At 38.7% G+C, this 21,349-nt stretch overlaps 1 protein-coding gene across 1 annotated transcript in view; it reads left to right on the forward strand.

Moving 5' to 3' along the window:
- Window positions 1–1,119: 1,119 nt before the first annotated feature.
- Window positions 1,120–21,349, forward strand: part of adamtsl5 (ADAMTS like 5) — a 202,273-nt gene continuing 182,043 nt past the window's right edge. The window contains exon 1 of the mRNA XM_039771362.1: window positions 1,120–1,544. Coding sequence (XP_039627296.1) covers window positions 1,525–1,544 — 20 coding nt within the window. The 5' untranslated portion in view covers window positions 1,120–1,524. The remainder of the gene's footprint in view (window positions 1,545–21,349) is intronic.

A 21,349-nucleotide genomic window follows, 5' to 3' on the forward strand; every position in this document is an offset into this window, starting at 1 on the left:
AACCCGGTTTCCACGTCTACCTTTATTAGTTTAAATGGCACTTTTGCCACTCGCAATAGGGCTGACGCACTGACATATCGTGTCGACTGGGCAACACAGTGAATGCGGCGTCTATCTATATATGTCTATAGTCTCAGCAATCAGACGTGTAGTTCGCCACATTAAATGCCTCTTTGACTGGCTGGTGAAGAAAGGAAAGGGAGGTGCGAAATGGTTTTATAAAATTTGTAAACCAATCATTTTACACTAAATGGTATTCAACAAACGAAAGATTCGTGTCTCTCGTACAACTTTAAGCAGGAATTTGTTATCGAAATAAAAAGTAACAGAGAGTGGGGCTGGATTCAGGTGTGGTACAAATGGCAAAATTACAAGTTACAGATTATACGATCAGTGAGACCTGGTCAATTATAAATAGAATGCGAAAAGAGAAAATCAAAACTTTCTTAATGAAAAAACATATTTGAAGCGATTGGGTAATATTTACAGTTAATATCAGACAGCTCTGTTTACTTAGACCTATTGATGAACATGAGCTATGAGAGGCCTTCATAGGCTCACGGAAAATGGGACCTTAAAAAAAAAGGTGTACCCACCAAAGCATCACATTTTATTGCGAATGGAATACAGCTGGAATGTAACTTTCAATATTAGTCTCATAATATGTATATGGCTTCATATATAAAGATAAACAAGAAATTCTAAAACATTTTAATATCAGTCATTCAGAGTATATCCTAATTACAGTGCAGAGAGTGCTGGACCTAACAAAAAATAATGACTCTAAATAAATCAAAGCAACGGTGTATGACATCCAGGTAGCCTGTATTTTGTGAACTTTTAGGCGGTTTGCATTTCTTCGGAGGTAAAAAGTGTAAAATATAAACGAGCATATTTTGTATTACTGGACAATCAGTATAATTTAACAAATTAATATCGATTAATTCGGTGAATGGTACACATTCTTTCTAAAAGACTTTGTTTTAAAAACTATGTTGAAAAAAAATGAATTCGAAAAAAGATATGTCTGGGCTCGTTTTCTGATGAACAGTGATGTGGCACTGAGTGGGGAGGGGGGTGTAGGGGGTGTTCAGAATAAGTGAGGAAAATGAATACACTGTAATTATATTACAAGAAAAAGTCACAAGGGGATTAACTCAGTTTCAGAAAAAGAGGTCTGTCTCTGGCGTCGCTGGAATTTATTGCGATCAACACAAACATCGTGTCCCAGCCAACCCGGAGTTTAAGGCTGTTTATCTTATCTTTTCCATTTTATCTCGTGTTTATTTCAGATGCTCCATGCTTCCAAATGTTGAAATGGGGGTGGTATTTCCTCCACACAGCTCGAAGAACGGGTGATTCAGGAACCATATACCCCTGTAGAAGACTTTCATAAATATAATCTAATAAATTACCATAATAATCTAATATTACATATATATATAAACATATTTCAAGATACTTGGGCTGCTCGGACCAATACTGCTTATTGGAATTGTTATAGACATATCCCCCGCAAAGAGTATGTCACTTTCGGAAATAAGGTAAGAGTTTACCTTTCATTTTTAAGGAGATGAAATGTTTCTCTCGTTTGCTGCACTTATTTACCGCATTTAGTTACTGCGAGATTTTGTAAAACCAAGGCTGTCACTCACTACTGACATCAGTCGTTTTGTACGTGATTTATGCTTTTGTTCTAGATACGTCTGTTACTTTCGTTTTTGTTAACGTTGTTTATGATACAAAGGGAATTCTGAGAATTGTGGCTATAACTGTAGTTCTGTCAACTCCAATACATTACGCTGTCATGGATAGTTAAGTAATTTAAGGTACGCACTGTTTTTGGCATTGTGGTGAAAGTACAAAGCGAATAGGCAGTAGTATATTTAACTTTGAGCAATTTAAAAATGTATTATAAAGTGTGCGGGCTGGGGGAGGGGTGGTAATGGGTGGCTGCGTATTTCGTTTTAATCTATTGGCGTCATCCGGTGTCACCTGCCGGTTGCCAGTAGGAGCAAAGAACTGAAAGATTGACAGCGGAGGCAAGATTACTGTGAGGATTCTGGGAAATCTGAGTGGGGCGTGGAGTTATTGAGGTTATATAAAATAATATAAAGATTTGGGAATCAGTTTATTGTTCTCGTCCGTCTGATATCGGTGTCGAGAATGTACAATAGTTTTTCGTGATTCAGAGAGGGAAGTACAGTTAATGATGAGGCTTCTTCTTGCCAGAAAAAAAGATCTAAAAACAGGATGTGTCGATTTACAAAATTTATAGCAGGCACCAGCACCAGGTAGTCAGCGCAGCATGCACGTTTCAATCGGACAGGTTCACTAAAAGCAAAAGAACGCTCTGTGTGTTCATTTGATCATACGATAATGATGTTGTAATTAAAATGCTGCAGTAAACACACGTTAGTATTACTGACAATTTTCTACCATAAAATGTGTAAATGTATTGTGCTAAAGATGCAAGTTGTTACCATTACAGCAATCATCATTATGAATATTGTAGCACTGCACTCACCTGTGTTAAGTGTCAATGGATTTTTGCTCATTTCATTGCTGTTTTAGGTAGCTTGCCATGCTTAAAAAGGGCTGCATGCTGTTGCCACACTAGTTGCAATTCATATGCAACTTTGACAGGCCTGACGTTTGTCTAGGCTTTTCTGCTGCTGGCTCGGAAGCTACTAATTTACATGATCTTATGCCAACTCATATTATTAAGAGACAGGCGGATGAAGCTTGTCAGTGCCATTACATAGCAATGTAAACAAGAATCCATTGGCACTCAGAGCCAGCAAGCACTGGTGCAATGTAACATTTCATTATAACCCACCACTGTTTTATGATTATTATGCAAATTTTCATTTCGGGGGATTTTTGATGTCAGGCAATGTGAAAGAATGTTTTTACATCAGTTTTTGGGGAATAATTGCACTAAGGAACAAAGAGAATCATAACCAGATTTTGTGTTTGTGCTTTTGAAACTGGGGTTCAAAGAATGTGCATACATTAGGCTAGAATATTAATTATATTGTGATGTTTTGTAATTAATGTTTAGAATATTTTCTATCTACTGTGTTTAGTAGAGGCTCTGGGTTGCTTACAACTACATAGAAAGACAGAAGGTGTGTGCGCAGGAGGGGAGGAGACAGGAAGGAAGGGTGTGTGTGTACACTTGTGTATGGATGGACAGATAGAGAAAGGAAGCCCTGAAAGCGAACAGAGTAAGTGATAAAAAAAAACAGTGTACAAAAAAGTGTAAAGACAAAATAGTAACATGTTGTTTTATAGGTGTGCCTAGCGACCCTAAGCAGCAGGCTGGCGAAGTTTTTTGTGTGTTCTATTCAGTTCTTGCTTTTCAATAAGCTCAGTAATTTTGGAGCACCACGTTTCAAGTATAGTAATCCCTCATTATATCGCGCTTTGACTTTCACGGCTTCACTCTATCACAGATTTTAGATAGATAGATAGATAGATACTTTATTAATCCCAAGGGGAAATTCACATAATCCAGCAGCAGTATACTGATACAAAAAACAATATTAAATTAAAGAGTAATAAAAAATGCATGTAAAAGCAGAAAATAATTTTGAGTAATGTTAGCATTTACTCCCCTGGGTGGAATTGAAGATATGATTGATTTAGATATGTAAGATATTTAGATTTAGATATGTAAGCATATCTAAATATATAACGCAAATTTTTCGCTGCTTCATGGGTTTCTGCGGACAATGGGTCTTTTTACTTCTGGTACATGCTTCCTCATTTGGTTTGCCCAGTTGATTTCATACAGGAGACGCTATTGGCAGATGGCGGAGAAGCTACCCAATCAAAGCACATAGTTAAGTTCCTGTGTACCGATTGGCTCAGCGATGGAGCGCCGAATTCGATTCTGCTACGTTGACCAGAAAGTCTCGTCTCGCTCATTCAGCATCAACGTGTTTCGCTGTGTAAAGAGTTAACTTTTGTGCTCTTCTGTGTTTATCTTTGTGCATTGTCAAGCCCTTCATTATGTCTCCAAAAGATCTGCTCCTGCTACTGCTTCAGGGGCTGTGCCCAAGCGGCAATGGAAGATGCTTACGATTGCCGAAAAGGTAAAAGTTCTGGATATGTTGAAGGCAGGGAACAGCTACACTGCTGTAGGACACCATTATGGCATCAATGAGTCCACGATTCTTTTTATTTAAAAAGGATAAAAAAAATATCCAGTGTCCTTTAACCATGGCACAAAACGAGTTGTAAGTGGACGTAATAAGGAGATAGTCCGGATGGAATCTGCTTTAGGGATTTGGATTGAAGACTGCCAGAAGAAGAACAACGGCAGTGCTACACAGTCGCCTGAAGAGGCTCCATTAGAAGAGCTGTAACGCTCTTCTTTGTTGTGCATTAAAATTAAACTCATCGTTATCGGACAAGTCGTCGTGTCATTGTTGGTGAGTAACCATAATTAATTTTCTACGTACAGTACTTAGTACATGTACGTACGTTTAGTGCCACTGTACACACATTTTACTGTATACAATTTTTCTTGCATTATACATATTTATTGCTGGTGGCCTGTCTATCGTAATGGCTGTAATATATGTGATATCAGAGACGCTCGATATCTTTAAAATAATATTTAGGTTTTACTGTATATAAACAGTGTGTTTACATACATAATTTCAATGAATCTTACCTAATATCTAAGACAATACAAAGGGTTTATGCTGTATAACTGTGCAGGAAATGATTGTAAGAGTGTGGGAAAGTTTATAAGGGCATAAAATACAGTAATCCCTCCTCGATCGTGGGGGTTGCGTTCCAAAACCCCCAGCGATAGATGAAAATCCGCAAAGTAGAAACCATATGTTTGTATGGTTATTTTTATATATTTTAAGCCCTTATAAACTCTCCCACACTGTTAACATTATTAGAGCCCTAGTCAAAAGTTTAAACTGTGCTCCATGACAAGACAGAGATGACAGTTCTTTCTCACAATTAAAAGAATGCAAATATATCTCTCTTCAAAGGAGTGCGCGCGTCAGAGCAGAGAATTTCAGAGAGAGAGAGAGAGCGCTTGCTAAGAAAAGCAAACAATCAAAAAATCAATACGTGCTTTTGCGCTTTTAAGTATACCGAAGCACCATGATAAAGCGGCATTTTTTAGAGGAGCATCTGTATCCCCTAGGCAAACAGCCTCTGTGCAAACAGCCCCTCTGCTCACGCCCCCTCCGTCAGGCAGAGAGAGTGAGAGAGACAAAAGCAAACAATCAAGCACCGCGCGGGAAGCATATCACATATCATTGAGGAGTTTTAGTTAATATGTAATACATGCTCCGACTGGGTAGCTTCTAAGCCATCCGCCAATAGCGTCCCTTGTATGAAATCAACTGGGCAAACAAACTGAGGAAGCATGTACCATAGATTAAAAGATGCATTGTCCGCAGAAATCCGGGAACCAGCGAAAAATCCGTGATACATATTTAGATATGCTTAAATTTAAAATCCGCGATGGACTGAAGCCGCGAAAGTCGAAGCGCGATATAGAGAGGGATCATTGTATATAAAAATAACCATATGAACATATGGTTTTTACTTCGCGGATTTTCACCTTTTGCGAGGGGTTCTGGATCGCAACCCCCGCATTCAAGGAGGGATCACTGTACTTGTTTTTGTGTTTCACCCTCATTAGTCACTACAGTGGTGTCAGTGGTGGAATTCGAACCCACACCTCCAAGGGGGACTGCGAGAAAGCCCATGCCTTTGCCAGGGACCAGCTGAAGGGTGCAGGGTAGTGACAATGGTGTAACTATGACATCTGATCCCAAGGAAGGCACTTTTGAGAGGGTGAACAGGTCTGGGTATACTGTCCTTGATATCGAGGAGGGTGCTGCCCCAAGCTGGATAGCCCATGGGTAGGGCACTGTCAGATCCTTGCTTGCCTAGCTGAAGTAGATTATCATGTACAAATTACAGCAGAAGGGGAGAAGCTTGTTCTTCATCGATATTGGCTGGCACCATACTTAGGTGCCCATCTCGTTTTTCCTTCTGACAAGGATACTGGAGTTTCCCCACCATTGACTCCCATCACTACTCCAATTGAAAGCACCAGTTCAGTGGAGCATAATGATAGCGGGTCTGGAACTCAGGAATATGCCCTTCCACAGTCCTGATGCAGAAGAATGCTGGCATGATTTTTCTTGGATTTTGTACGACCTTGGCGCTAGGGACTCTGGGTGTTGGGGGGGATGTGTTTGAAGGTGGTTGAAGGTCGCAGTGTGACGTCTTGTAATTAATGTTTAGAATGTTTTCTATTTACTGTGTTTAGGAGAGGCTCTGGGTTGCTTACAGCTACATAGAAAGACAGAAAATGTGTGCACAGGAGGGGAGGAGAGACGAAGGAAGGGTGTGTGTATATACGTGTGTAAGGATGGGGAGATAGAGAAAGGAAGCCTCAAAAGTGAACAGTGAAAATGATTAAAAACAAAATAGTGTACGAAAAGGTGTAAAGACAAAAATAGTGTCATGTTGTTTTAGAGCTGTGCCTAGCGACTCTAAATAGCAGGTTGGGGAAATTTTTGTTGCTGTTCTGTTCAGTTCAGTTGTTTTTCAAACTCAATATCTTTGGAGCACCATGTTTCAAGCACCTGTTTTTGTGTCTCACTCTCCTTAGTCGTTGCAATATATTATAAGTTCCAGGACAGAAAAATAGTATAGCATGGTATTTACTTTATTGTCAGATAACAACTCTTAATTTAAATCAGTATCTTCTCTGTATAAAATAAAATCAATTGTTTTAAATTCTCTTTTTATAGCAGGGGTAGTGCAAAATTTCAAAGCAGTTGGAACCATTCCTTGTGCTTTATTGATGTTGGAAGTTTCAGACGTCATTAGTCAAGTGGTAATGAAGCTTCTCTACACTGTTTGAAGCCTTATTATCAAACATGATGTCCCTAGAGTCACCTACTCTTTTGAACTCTTTTCATAGTTAATTATTGTGTCAACAACAATAATAATAATGATCAAGCACCCTGAAATATTTCCTTTCTTCCACTGATTTTTAGAACTGCTGCCACTTAAGAACATTCAATGATTGGTAAAACAGTAGGTTAAGTTCATTATATGTATGTCATGGGGGTAGAGTTTGCTAAGGTATTATTTCTTGAAAGCATTGTAATAACAGATTTATATGTTGTTTTGTTCAAAAACAGAAAATGTATCTGAAAATTATTTTGTTTACAGTTGATTAAGGCATATGCTAAACAGAGCTAATGCTTTTCATTTAAGGTAGCAAATTATTTTGCAGAGCAAGGAACAAACCCCTTTTGAAAAAAGAAAAAAAATGGGCATCCTGTATCAGTGCAAGCTCCAAACTTCTCTCTCTAAGTGTAGGAAAAAATAACTCTACAAAAAAGTGCACCCTTTTACAAACTGCACCCCATATGCTTATATCCAAAAATGTTTTCAGACCTTTTCGTAGTGCTTGTAGTAAAATGTAAAAATGTTTAAACTGTATATTCATTTGTCAGTAATAAAACCAAGTATTTCCATTTCTGGCTTTCTGTTTAATTTATTGAAGTTGATTTATTTATTTATAAATTCATTTATTATTTCATTCTGAAGGGATGTCTTTACTGCTAATGTAAATTTCCCCTTGGGATTAATAAAGTACCTACCTACCTATCTATCTATCTATCTATCTATCTATCTATCTATCTATCTATCTATCTATCTATCTATCTATCTATCTATTGTAATGGATGGCCGGCCATTTATCCCGGCCAATACCCCCAAGCCGCCAGGTGGAGCCCTCCTTGCAGCGTGGAGGTCCCTAGAAGACCAGCAGGGCATCATGGACATTGGAGTTTTTATGCAAAGCCCTGCTGGATGCCGTGTGGGCCACAGGAGGGAGTTGCAGGGAGGACCGAGGGCTTCTTCGTGCCCTGTGACCCGGAGGTTCGTCACAGGAAGAGTGACGGACTTCCGGGTTGAAGAAAGGGACTATTTACCCTGACCCGGAAGGGAAAAGGACTTGTGGACTATTGGGCAGAAACACTTCCGGGTCAGGGATTATAAAAGGACTATGGGAACTCCCAGACAACGAGCTGAGCTGGGTGGAAGGGTGGCAACGCGTCTGGGAGCTGGAGGATTGGTTATTTGTATTATTGTGGTTTATTAGTGATTTATATGAGTATTGTGGAGAAGAGTGTGCTTTGTGCACTGTGGGAGAAAAATAAAGTCAACATTTGGACTTTTACCTGGTGTCTGGAGTCGTGGACAGGGGTTCAAGGGAGCGAGAGCGCCCCATATCGTTCACACTATCTATCTATCTATCTATCTATCTATCTATCTATCTATCTATCTATCTATCTATCTATCTATCTATCTATCTATCTATCTATCTATCTATCTATCTATCTATCTATCTATCTATCTATCTATCTATCTATCTATCTATCTATCTAATGCTGTCATGCTGTTTTTAGCCTAGCTACTTTTTTCAGTTTGCAGCCAGTATTATCATTAACTGTTGCAGGCTTCTTAAAAAGGGACAAAGGCAGAGTTGTATCCAAGATATACTGTATATATATATATATATATATATATATATATATATATATATATATATATATATATATATATATATATATATATATATATATATACTGCTCAAACGAATTAAAGGAACACTTTTAATCAGAGTATAGCATAAAGTCAATGAAACTTATGGGAAATTAATCTGGTCAGTTAAGTAGCAGAGGGGTTGTTAATCAGTTTCAGCTGCTGTGGTGTTAATGAAATTAACAACAGATGCACTAGAGGGGCAACAATGAGATGACCCCAAAACAGGAATGGTTTAACAGGTGGAGGCCACTGACATTTTCCCTCCTCATCTTTTCTGACTGTTTCTTCACTAGTTTTGCATTTGGCTACAGTCAGTGTCACTACTGGTAGCATGAGGCAATACCTGGACCCTACAGAGGTTGCACAGGTAGTCCAACTTCTCCAGGATGGCACATCAATAATTGTCATTGCCAGAAGGTTTGCTGTGTCTCCCTGCACAGTCTCAAGGGCATGGAGGAGATTCTAGGAGACAAGCAGTTACTCTAGGAGAGCTGGAGAGGGCCATAGAAGGTCCATAACCCATCAGCAGGACCAGTATCTGCTCCTTTGGGCAAGGAGGAACAGGATGAGCACTGCCAGAGCCCTACAAAATGACCTTCAGCAAGCCACTGGTGTGAATGTCTCTGACCAAACAACCAGAAAGACTTCATGAGGGTGACCCAAGGGCCCCATGTCCTCTAGTGGGCCCTGAGCTCACTGCCCAGCAGCATGCAGCTCGATTGGCATTCGCCATAGAATACCAGAATTGGCAGATGCACCACTGGTGCCCTGTGCTTTTTACAGATGAGAGCAGGTTCACCCTGAGCATGTGACAAAAGTGAAAGGGTCTGGAGAAGCCATGGAGAACATTATGCTGCCTGTAACATCATTCAGCATGAGCAGTTTGGTGTTGGGTTAATGATTGTCTGGGGAGGCATATCCATGGAGGGTCACACAGACCGCTACAGGCTTGATAAAGGCACCTTGGCTGCCATTAGGTATCAGGATGAAATCCTTGGACCCATTGTCAGACCCTATGCTGGTACAGTGGCTCCTGGTACACGAGTATGCAGGCAGTTCCTGGAGGATGAAGGAATTGATACCATTGACTGGCCACCACACTTTCCTGACCTAAATCCAATAGAACACCTCTGGGACATTATGTTTTGGTCCATCCAATGCCACCAGGTTGCACCTCAGACTGTCCAGGAGCTCAGTGATGCCCTGGTCCAGATCTAGGAGGAGATCCCCCACAACACCATCTGTCATCTCATTAGAAGCATGCACCGATGTTGTCAGGCATGTATACAAGAACACAGGGGCCATACAAAGTGCTGTGTACAATTTTGAGTTGCTGCAATTAAATTTTGGCAAAATGGACTAGCCTGCCATTTTGGGGCGTCTTTGAATTCAGGGCTCTGTAGGTTGATCATTTTCATTTCCATCAAACGATGTGGCATCCTTTCGTTCCTAACACATTACCCAGTCTATATCAGTATAGATATCCAGGAGGATTTCTTTTTCCCATTGAGATCTGATGTGTTTTCAAAGTGTTCCTTTAAATTTTTTGAGCAGTTTATATACTAGCCAACCCGTGGCGTACCATACGCCGCATAATCAGGCCAGTTTTTTAATCATTTTTAAGCACAGGGAGAAAATTTAACATTTGCAAAATCGGTAATGTAATAAATCAGCAAGAAAAGCAACATTGTAACAATGCACGGAACGAACTAACACACAATCGTCTGTGTGGCGTAGCGAGGTGGGAGGGGGGTGTGTACAAAGTGCAGGAGCATCTAAGAAGACGCATGTTTGTCGCGAATGCGAAATGCTGTATGTAGCGTGTACAACACTTTGCTATGCTGCACGCGGTCGTGCGTAGAAACCGAAAACTCGTTTTTTAAAGACTGCTCACTTCATTGTGTTTTAACCTCAGTTGTAAAGGAATGTTTTAATGATCCCATGGGATACCCCTCGCAAACAGTTTTACACGCTGCATATGGCGATTCGCCTCCGCGAGAAACATGCCTCTATTAACAGTCAACGTGTGGGAGGGGGGTGTGTACAAAGGGTAGGGACGAAAACAGTGGGAGCGTATGAGTCGCACTTAGTGGCAATTCCACGGTTTGCAGCCCGAATGGGGTTCAACGGCTTACCCACGCCTAGTCTAAAACAGGTTATTGTGAGAATACAACAGTAAGTGAATGAAAAGATGGAACTCTGGAGAGAGCAAAATACAACACAATAGTGAACCCACGGCATAACAAACGCTGCATAATTATTTATTGATGGTTGAACACTTCTGGAAAGACACAGGGACACCCTCAAACTGTTCTACACGCCGCATACAGCGATTCACATCTGCGACAAACTGTTTTACACACTGCATACAGCGAATCACATCCGCGACATGATTTTTCCTAGATGGTCCTGTCGCGTCCACCCTTGCACTCGAAGCATACACACTGCCTGCTCATGTGTCCGGTCACAAGCCGCGGCCAGCCTCGTTCTCGAAGCATACACACCGCCTGGATATGTGTCCGCTCACAAGAGAAACTCACGGAGAGCCGCCCACCAGCTGCCTGTGTGTGTGCCTCTGTCTGTCTCTGGCGCGGCTTTCTCTTGCGCTGCCTCTGTGTGAACCGGTCAGGCACAGAGAAGGTCAGCTGCTGACAGAGCGTCTCGACTGTTGCAGGGCCTGCATTGGTGAAGCAGGTGAGACGGTAATGAAACAGAGGCACAGGGCTTATTGGTTTTTAAACACTGATTCCTTCATTGTGCTTTAACCTCAGTTTTAAAGGATTGTTTTAAGGATCCCATGGGATACCCCTCGCAAACTGTTTCACACGCTGCATATGGCGATTCACCTCCGTGAGAAACATGCCTCTATGAACAGTCAACGTAGCTCGGAGATACATGACATTAACCCGACCTGCACTGCATGTGGCCTCTACGACAGACGAACATAAATGACGCCATTTTTTCTGTGTCGTCGCGTCGGAGTTGGTGGGCGTGGCCCTGCGAGTTGTCGTCGTATCCAATGGTCTTGGAGTTGGTGGGCGGGGCTCCTTCCTGTGTGCGCCATAGGTGTCTCACTTGGCGGCTTAGTGAATCCACGCCCCTTCCGGCGTGCTTTTCATGGTTGTCTTGCCTTAGTGAATTATATATATAGATTATTATCCAATTATTCATTAGGGATTGGGACTGAAGCCGTGATGGATAAAAGATGAATAGCAGAACAGTTGCTTTAAAATGATATACAGTAGATGAGTTAAGCAAATAGTCATATTTATTTACAAAACAAAAATATATTAACAACTCAGATGTATTGGAGTTTTCTGCGTTTTACTTGAAGTCTTCGTTCCATAATGAATAGTGCCCTGTGTTATACTCCATTATCCGGGTTAAATGAACACACCTCCAAAACAATAAAAGAAATCTTTCCCCCAGGAGTTTATCTCCTGCCAATGACTTTCTGTATGAGACCGCAAACAATTCCTGCTTATTGTCTCCTGACTTCCTACTCAAAATTTCCTTCCATGGCACCTTCCTTTTTCTCCTGACATCTCCTGTCACTCATTTCCTAAGAAGTGTGTCCTTCCCTTGCAGAGCAGAAGCCCTTCACTCAATTTCATGATTTACACAACATTCATTCCACCCGTTCTGCTCCACCACAGTGCATCACAAGCTACCTGCACATCACAATATATTAATAAAACATAAAATAACAGAATTTAAAAAGAAAATTACAGTAAAGAAGAACATTAACATTAATACATTAACATTAATACAGAATAACATTACCATTAGTGGTTTGCATTTTCAACACATTTTTCAATTTTGGCATCACACTTTATACTGTTCACTGTTGTTCTTCCTACTTAGTAAATTGAAGCAATAGTTGAGACACTTTTGCCGTTTCGTAAATGTTTCATAGTTTCAATTTTTTGTGACAATTCCAACACAACACACATATGTTTATGATGCATAACAATGTATAGTAGATTAACTGTAACAAAAGAGAAAAGCTACAAAACGCTATTAAAACTGAAGGTACATAACTGACACTGTGATATCAAAATGTGGCATGACATGTGGTTCTGCGGAAGAACAATTTGCACTAGCACAATGGAGAGTTGTTCCAATATGCATAGCTTATAGAGTAGCACATGGCAGTAGTGCAATTTTTTTTCTTTGGCCCTGATAGTTAACAGAGACTGATGGTCAATCAAGTGTTGGATAATTGCAGTTTTACTATATATATATATATATATATATATATATATTTACTAAGATTCAACCAAGATATGTATTAATGCTATGATCTAGTAGAGGTATACACCAGCTAATTCATAAGTCATTAACTGATTTAAATTAATACAATGTTTAAGTAATCTTTCTATTTATTGCATTTTTATATAAAAATATCTGGCAGTGGGAGACTTTCCCTTTATAAAGCACATTAGCAAAAATCTGTATTACTTCTAAAAATTTACATTAGGGGTTGTATGTCATCTTTTTCTGCTTAGAAACTGAATAATGTCTGATTTGAAGACACACAGGTGTCAATGATCATTTTCTCTTCATTTTTTGGTGATCAGTTTTTTACTTTTTATTGAAAAGATAAAGAAAAGGGTAGGGCCTAGTTAAATTAAATACTAAAAGATAGAAAACACACAATATGAAAACAATAGTATTACCAATAACAACACTGTGTAAACATCCAAACCCAAACAACCCATCAAGGGGTGCAGAATGTAAAGTAAATTTAAAATTAAGGCGTTGAATGAGGCATAATTACAGTATTTCTAGCAGATTAAAGATAATTTCAAATAATCAGAATATAGTATGCTATTATGTCTAGGTGTTAATAGATCTTAATAATCTTATAGTAATCAGTGACTTTGCAGCTACATTACCTAACTATAACATTTTTTAAACAGTTAAAGAAATAAAGTGCAAGCATCAAATAGAATAAAAACAAGTGGAGAGCAACTGTCCATGCAAGTAAAAACAGTCAACCATTAGACTGAGAAAACAAAACAAACTCTTAAGAGATATAGCAGAAACACAAGGAGTAGTCAAATCAACAATTTGGTACATTCTTAAAAAGAAGAAACATACTGGTGAACTCAGCAACACAAGAAGGTCTGGAAAACCACAAAAGACAATGATGATTGCAAAATTCTGCCCTTGGTGAAGAACAATCCTTCACAATAATTGCTCACTTGTTTTGTCATCTCTTTTGTGAAAGTGTTTATTTGATATTTGGACTTCAGTCTTCACACATTACACACTTCACTTCAGCATTTTGTCAATTATTACTATAACATGAAAAAGTTTCTGTTTTAGTTGTGTTCAACATTACTTGCCTTGCATGTCCTGTCAACCTACATTTACCCAGATCGTTGTAGACACGTTGTAGAACACACATGAAATGTATATATTCCAAATAATATTTTATTTACCCTATGCAATTCCAGACATCTCACACCCAGATAAACAGACTTGAGCTCTGAGAATTTTGCGTCTGACTTCAGCTGTGTTGGTGGGGGATGGGTGAGCAGGCTGCTTGCTGCTTGTGCTGATTGACACATTTGCAGAACAAAGACACTGATGACAAGACGTGAGGAGATTTAAGGTGGGCCGGCATTACAACTTTTTTCATGGGATTCAGGGATTCTAGTGTTAAATGCTGGTACAGAGTATCATAAACCAATATTTAAGTCTTTGTGACTTTTTCCTTTGGTGCCGCGCAGCACTGTGGAAATTCCAATAAGCTTATATCATGCCACTCGTTCCTCAACCCCTTGCAGCAGTTTGGAAGTGCCACACAGCGATGTTCCCGAAACTGCACTGTTCATGTGTCAGTGTTTTGCTTAGATCAGTCAGTGCTTCATAGGGGACCTCATGTGCTTGTCATTCACGTGTTGGTGCTTCGTGGTGTTCATTTCATTAAGGGGAAACTCATTATTCATTTCTTGGTGCTTTGCGGTAATTGATCAAAACTTCACAGAGGAAAGTTCATGTAGTGTAATGGGACTGAAGAAATCAGTATTAAAAGGAAAGTACCAGCTTATCTATTATTCTGAAATGCTGATCAGTAAAAAATAAAATTGGAGGGAATATCAACCCTCAGTGTGTGACTTTATATCATACCTTAGTATTAAGATTGATTTCACATACTGTAGTAAAAGCTGATTAATTACCTTTGTTATATGGTCTTTGAGGACCTGGGTGCATTGCCTTCTTGGATGTAACCCATCTCTTCTTGAAAACCTCTGTTGCTTCCAGAACAAATTGAAATTGTCGATGAAGGCATAGTTGTGATCAATGCAGAAAGTCTTCAACCAGGCTTTGAGGGAAAAAAAGACAACTGAAGTCCTCATCAGAGCATAGGAAGTGGTCCAAAGATGACAGTGCACATAGCTGATTCCCCAGGCCCTTCTTGAGCAATGTGGAGCAGCGATTCAAAGTCCTCTTTCAGCACCTATGACTGACAACTGGGAATGTTGTTTGATTCCACATGGAATACCACAGTCCCAAAATCTTTATGCTTTGCAAGGACAGAAGAAGCTTTTTTAACAATGTCTTGAACACACATCCTAAAGAAGCAGTCCAGGTTTTGTACGATGAAGTCACCCAAAATAATCACAGCACTTCTTTGGGTAGCTGGTGCAGAGTTATGAGCTTCAAAATGGTTGTTCAAATACAACATCAGTGATTTTCTGGGTACTTGAAGTGGAGGCCCCGTTTTCCATTGGTGCACCCACATTCTGTCTTGAGTGGGAGCAGGGTGAAACAGATAGTCAACAGCTTCTGGTATTGCTGAGGTGGGAACAAAGCCAGCAGTCAATTGCTGAATAGAGAAGTCAGTACAGGACTCCCTGCTACATTGCACTGTAGCTTAAAGGCTTTCAAGTGAGTGCGGCAAGTGAGAAGATTTTGTATTGTCCCTTCACAACCTTTAGTTTTTCATGAATCTTTAGAAACTCACATTCACATTCTCCATTGTACTAAATGATTTTTTGTAGAATCTTGCAGACAACAAAACCTGCAATAGAGTAATAAGTCAATACACAGAGCTTCTGCACAAGGCTGTTCTTTACATGAAGTGACATACAGGAAGCACTATAGAAAACTACAGCAATCCAGACAGTCCTGGATTTACAGCAGACATTTAGATACAGACACCTAAGCAGGAACCATATGTCTGGAAATTATACAGCCAGTAAAAATGAACTGCACTGTGCACTCCTATAAGTTAATGAGACTATACAGAAAAATGTGAGCTTTATCATACATATGAGGAGGTAAAGGCATTGGTGAATCTTCTAAACAGTAGTGCTGCACTGTCGTTTTATTTCAGTACAATGTCCATTTATGAGAATGTGGATACTTTACACTCCCTGCTGAACTCCATTGTGCTAAAGCAGAGTTTTGTATCCCATTTTACTGCTTTTATTTTTTTGAAGATTTATTAAATGTTTGTGTTGCCATTGTCATGAACTCAAGTTCATTTTTAATTTTTTCTAAAAGAAATACATTTTTCCTTCTCAAAATAAAGCTTCTCTGTTTTGCTTCTTAACATGAAGAATCTTTGTTAAAAGTTCATTTAGGTAGCCTTTTTCAAAAGATTAAACTTATTAATGACATTAGTTTTAAATTTATCAGAACACCACGTTGCTCATGGATAGGGTTGCCACAAGCATCTGAGGCTAGGGATAGACCACAGGAGACTGTAGTGTCGTCATCCAAGCAACAATATAACCAACCCCCCTGCCTGCGCTATGCAGCAGCAACTTCGCGTCTCTGCCACTTGCGTATGTCGATTTCACTTTCACCAAACAACAAAACTTTTACTTTTCACAGATAGGCCTCTTCATGGGAAGAAACAATACTTTTCCCTGATGGCAACACGAATTAGACAATCTACAAGTCTCCGACTGAAAGTTTAAAGCCAAACAATATCTACATACATCTGTCATATCACCTATGTGAATATATTCAATCTCTTTTCACTTTTACCTTTTCGTCAATATCGCCTTGAATTTTGATTCCATGTTTGGAATTACATTGTGACAACACAACGTATAACTGCCCGTAAGTGAGTGTCATTCCTTTCTCTCTACAGGAACTGTGTCTGACAATAGCATTCAAACAAATGAGAAATGATTGAAGTGTGTGCGTGGTTGTAAATGTTTTAGATATGGGCAGGACTTTTCCAAATGTTTTAATACTCGTGGATACGTCTCTTCATTGGGAAGAAACACTACTTTTCCCTGATGGCAACACGAATTAGACAATCTACAATTCTCCGACTTAAAGTTTAAATCCGAACAATATATTCGATCTTTTTTCGCTGTTCCGTTATTTCACCAAGTAATAATTTCCATTTGTTTTCACTAATGCGATGTTTACTACCATTTTTTGAGACTTTCAAATTTTCGTACTTCCATTCTCTCTAACTTGCTCTGCATGTGTATCATGTCAAAGTTTTTGAATGATTTACGATGTTCTACTTTGTCATTTACTCTTTGTCTTTTATTTCCGGCCCCGGGCGTGGTTAAATCTCCTGGCACAAAGTCTCGTCTCACGGTATGTGAAAGTGTCTCTCTCAGAAAGTCACGTCTCGTCTCACTTACCAAGATTTTTTATTATAGTAGAGAGATTGGTATGATGAGGAATTAAAATAAAACTCGGAATAATTCAGTAATTGTACCAGTGACAATTTTAAAGATTAGTTGCTCTGCGTTGACTCTGGCACAACAGAGAATTTTATTATTGCCCAATTACTATAACAGTTTAAGATTCAACAGTTCCTTTGTCTTTTAAACCACAGGTTATATCTGCTAATGATACTTTTATTGGGTTAAGTATTCTACAGGCTTCTACAATGCCTATTAGAATGAAAGTGTGACTTTGTCATAATGAACAGGTTACTTTTTTGTAATAAATTTTAATAGTCCCAAGATTATTCTGGGATGTACAAGATTAGAACAGCACAATTCTATGATTAACTGGGAATCAAGAAAAATTATTTGGGTCTCCAATTGGTTTTCACAATGTCCATCCATCCATTTTCTAACCCACTGAATCCGAATAGTATTAGAACAATTAGACGAGAACAGGCCATTCAGCCTAACAAAGTTTGCCAGTCCCATCCACTTAATTCTCCTAAAACACATCAAGTCTAGATTTGAAACTCCCGAAAGTCTTACTATCTAGCAAACTACTTGGTAGCTTATTCCGTGTCTATGGCTCTCTGTATAAAGAAAAACTTCCTAATGTTTGTACGAAATTTACCCTTAGCAAGTTTCCAACTGTGTCCCCAAGTTTTTGATTAATGTATTTTAAAATAACAGTCTTGATCTGCTGTACTAATTCCTTCATAATTTTAAGCATTTCAATTGTGTCACTTCTTAATTTTCTTTTTCTTAAACTGAAAAGGGTCAGCTTTTTTAATCTTTCTTTATAATTCATCCCCTGTAGCCCTGGAATCAGCCAAATCGCCTTCTATGGACTTTTATGTCCTTTTTGTACCCTGGAAATCAAACTACATACATTACTCCAGATGAGACCTTACCAGTGTGTTATAAATCTTGAGCACAACCTCCTTGGTCCTATACTCTACACATCGTGCTATATAACTTAACATTCGGTTAGCCTTCTTAATGGCTTCTAAACACTGTCTGGAAGTTGATAGTGTTGAGTCCACTGTGACTCCTAATCCTTCTAATAAGGTATACTTTTGACTTTCAGATCTCCCATTGTGTATTCAAACCTAACATTTTTGCTTCCTATGTGTCATATGTTACATTTATTGACATTAAATTTCATCTGCAACATATCTGCCCAAGTCCCTCTGTAATGATTTAACTGATTCCAGATTATCTGCCAGTCCACCTATCTTGGTATCATCTGCAAACTTAACCAGCTTGTTACTTATGTTCCTATCCAGATCTTTTACATATATTAAAAATATCAGCGGCACAAGCACCGACCCCTGTGGAACACCACTCTTAACATCAGCCAATTCTGATGAGGTTCCTTGCACCATCACCCTCTACTTCCTGCATCTGAGCCAATTCTGAACCCAGCTAAAAACATAACACTGAACTCCCACTTCTTTTATTTTGATCCTCAGCCTCTCTTGTGGTACCTTATCAAATGCTTTCTGAAAATCAAGATAAATAATATATGCTCCACTTTTATCATACCCTTTTGTTGCTTCCTAAATTCTACAGTTCCAGCATGTTAGTAAAACATGACTTCTGAACCCATGTTAACTGTTCAGAAAAAACCCTGTACTTGCCATTTGCTGCTCAATCTTATTCTTGATAATTTCTTCCATTAATTTTCCTGTGATGCACATTAAGCTTACTTGCCTATAGTTGCTTGGATCTGCCCAGTCACCCTTTTTACATTAAAAGACCCTTCCCTCCTTCCATTTTGTGGAATGCTGTTTTTGGGTTATGATATTTCTAACTCAGGAATAGGTATGGAGAGTAGTCCAGTCTCAGCTGTCATTGATTTGAAACTCCCTGAATATTTAAAACAGGCTTCTCTAACTACTAATGTCATTTTATAAAGAATGTTAGTACAATAATTTCACCTATAACCTCTCTAAAATGTTTCATAAAAGATTTTTTGGGTTCAGGGGGCTCAACAGGCATTTGTTTAAGTTAAGGAATTGTACTCTCCTGCCCATTTTTTACATCATCCTGGTCCCATCCTGCAGTTTTTGGTGGAGATTGATGCATGTAGTACTCGAAAAGAGGCTATACTGCCACAAGACTTGCTGGATACAGGGAAGAAGTTCCCATGTGCCTATTTCTCAAAGAAATTAACTTCCACAGAATGACATTATAATTTGGGCAATTGAGACTTGCTGGCTATAAAACTATCATTGGAGGATGGATGTCATTAATTAGAAAGGTTCAAATCTCCATTTATGATTTTTACAAATCATAAAAATTTATTTTATTTAAAAATGGTTAAAAGACTTAATGTCACACAGGTTCGCTGGACTCTATTTCTTTGGCATTTTAACTTTTTGATTTACTTTTGACCAAGGGATAAGAATGGAAAACCAGGTGCTCTCTCTCAAATACATGATTAAAATGAGAATATTAGTACATTCTGAACCAGTTGTCTCATCTGAAAAGATTTTAGGGGTTACTAATGTATTCTACACCCAAGTAAAACCTACATTTTGTAATATTTCCTCTCCCAATTCATTGGTTTGTAGCATGACTTTGTAAGTTTTGTAAGGATTGGCAAATGGTCATAAGAAATTTTCAACATGCATGTATGTCCACTACATGGTTTGCGAACTGTAAACTCATAAAATCCCAGAGTTTATGGTAAGACACCTAGTTGGGTTGGCTGTAGAGTTATATCCACAAAATTTGGTCCACGGTTAATTTGTTGCTGCTCAGCAAGAGAATTGTTCAGTGGCAGTACAAGATTCATCCATTCGTTCATATTTCTCAAGTGAATCCAGTGCATTCTAGTCCTCTTCAGCAATCTATGATTTTGCCAGTTCCAGAAGAAATAGACAAAGATTTGGAGTATGCATATTTTGGACTCCCGCCACAGGAGTTCCAGAATTGAATGCCTTGTGCATTGGCAGGAATATGGATCTGAGGAAAGGTATTGGGTACCTTTTCACAGTCTTCATGATTCTACTTTATTACATTGTTTTTAAAAAAGATTTCCTAGAAAGCCTGTTGAGCATATTCAGAGCCCACATCTTAGGGGGAGAGTTCTGTCATTAACTCAGATTCATTTTAAATTTATACTGAAGGAAATAATTTTTTTAGTTCACAAAAGAAACTTCTTTGTTACTTTATCATGGATAATCTTTTGGCATGTTAAAAGTTCATTTAGGTAGCCTTTTTCAAAAGATCAAAACTGTTAATTAGTTTTAGGTTTACTGCAACGCCATGTTGTTCATCAATTAGATTGCTACATGCATCTGAGTTTGCTTTGGGAGGAAAATTCTTGGTGGATTTCTAAAGACTTAATTTTGTGCATATTTTCTCAAGTTTATTTTTGGCCTTGACCTTGCTTTGTTCTCTGATTTTGAAACTGACTTCTCTTTTTGGTTTGCTAGAAATCTTTCTAGTTAAGATTTTTTATCAGGTGTGCCTCTCTTGTCCACTCCCTGGTCCTCATGAAATCTTTGCAAATCCCCAAAACACTCTTGAATGTATGACAGGTAATCATTATGATGGTCACATCACTACAGCATTGTCTTGTTTGTTTTTTCTTGTGGACACCAGTATTTTGTTCTAGTTTTGTGAGGCTATGCCAACAACATTCATTGCCAGTCTTGTGATTACACTTCACTGTTAGACATGACTTCACCACTTATTTGAAATTGTTGCATGGCAAGTACTTTTATCCATGGATTCAGAGAACTAAACAGCAAACATAGACACTATTTAAAACAACAGATATAAAAATTTGCTTCACTGCAGAATACAGTTTCCACTCTCAAATTATTGTACATCATGATTGTGGTATCCATTAAATTTCATCAATCAAATATCTGTCCAAGTCCATATGTAGTAATTCAGCTGATTCTACAGTAGATTGCAGTATATGCCATTCCAACTAGTTTAGTATCATCTGCAAACTTAAATAGATTGTGATTTATTTTCTTTTCAGATCATTTATATTTTAAAAAGTGGCCCTAATGCTAACATTTCAGGAACAACACTTTTAACATCACATAATTCTGATAAGGTTC

The sequence above is a fragment of the Polypterus senegalus genome, chromosome 12 (genome assembly GCF_016835505.1).
Source record: "Polypterus senegalus isolate Bchr_013 chromosome 12, ASM1683550v1, whole genome shotgun sequence".
Classification (NCBI taxonomy): domain Eukaryota; kingdom Metazoa; phylum Chordata; class Cladistia; order Polypteriformes; family Polypteridae; genus Polypterus; species Polypterus senegalus.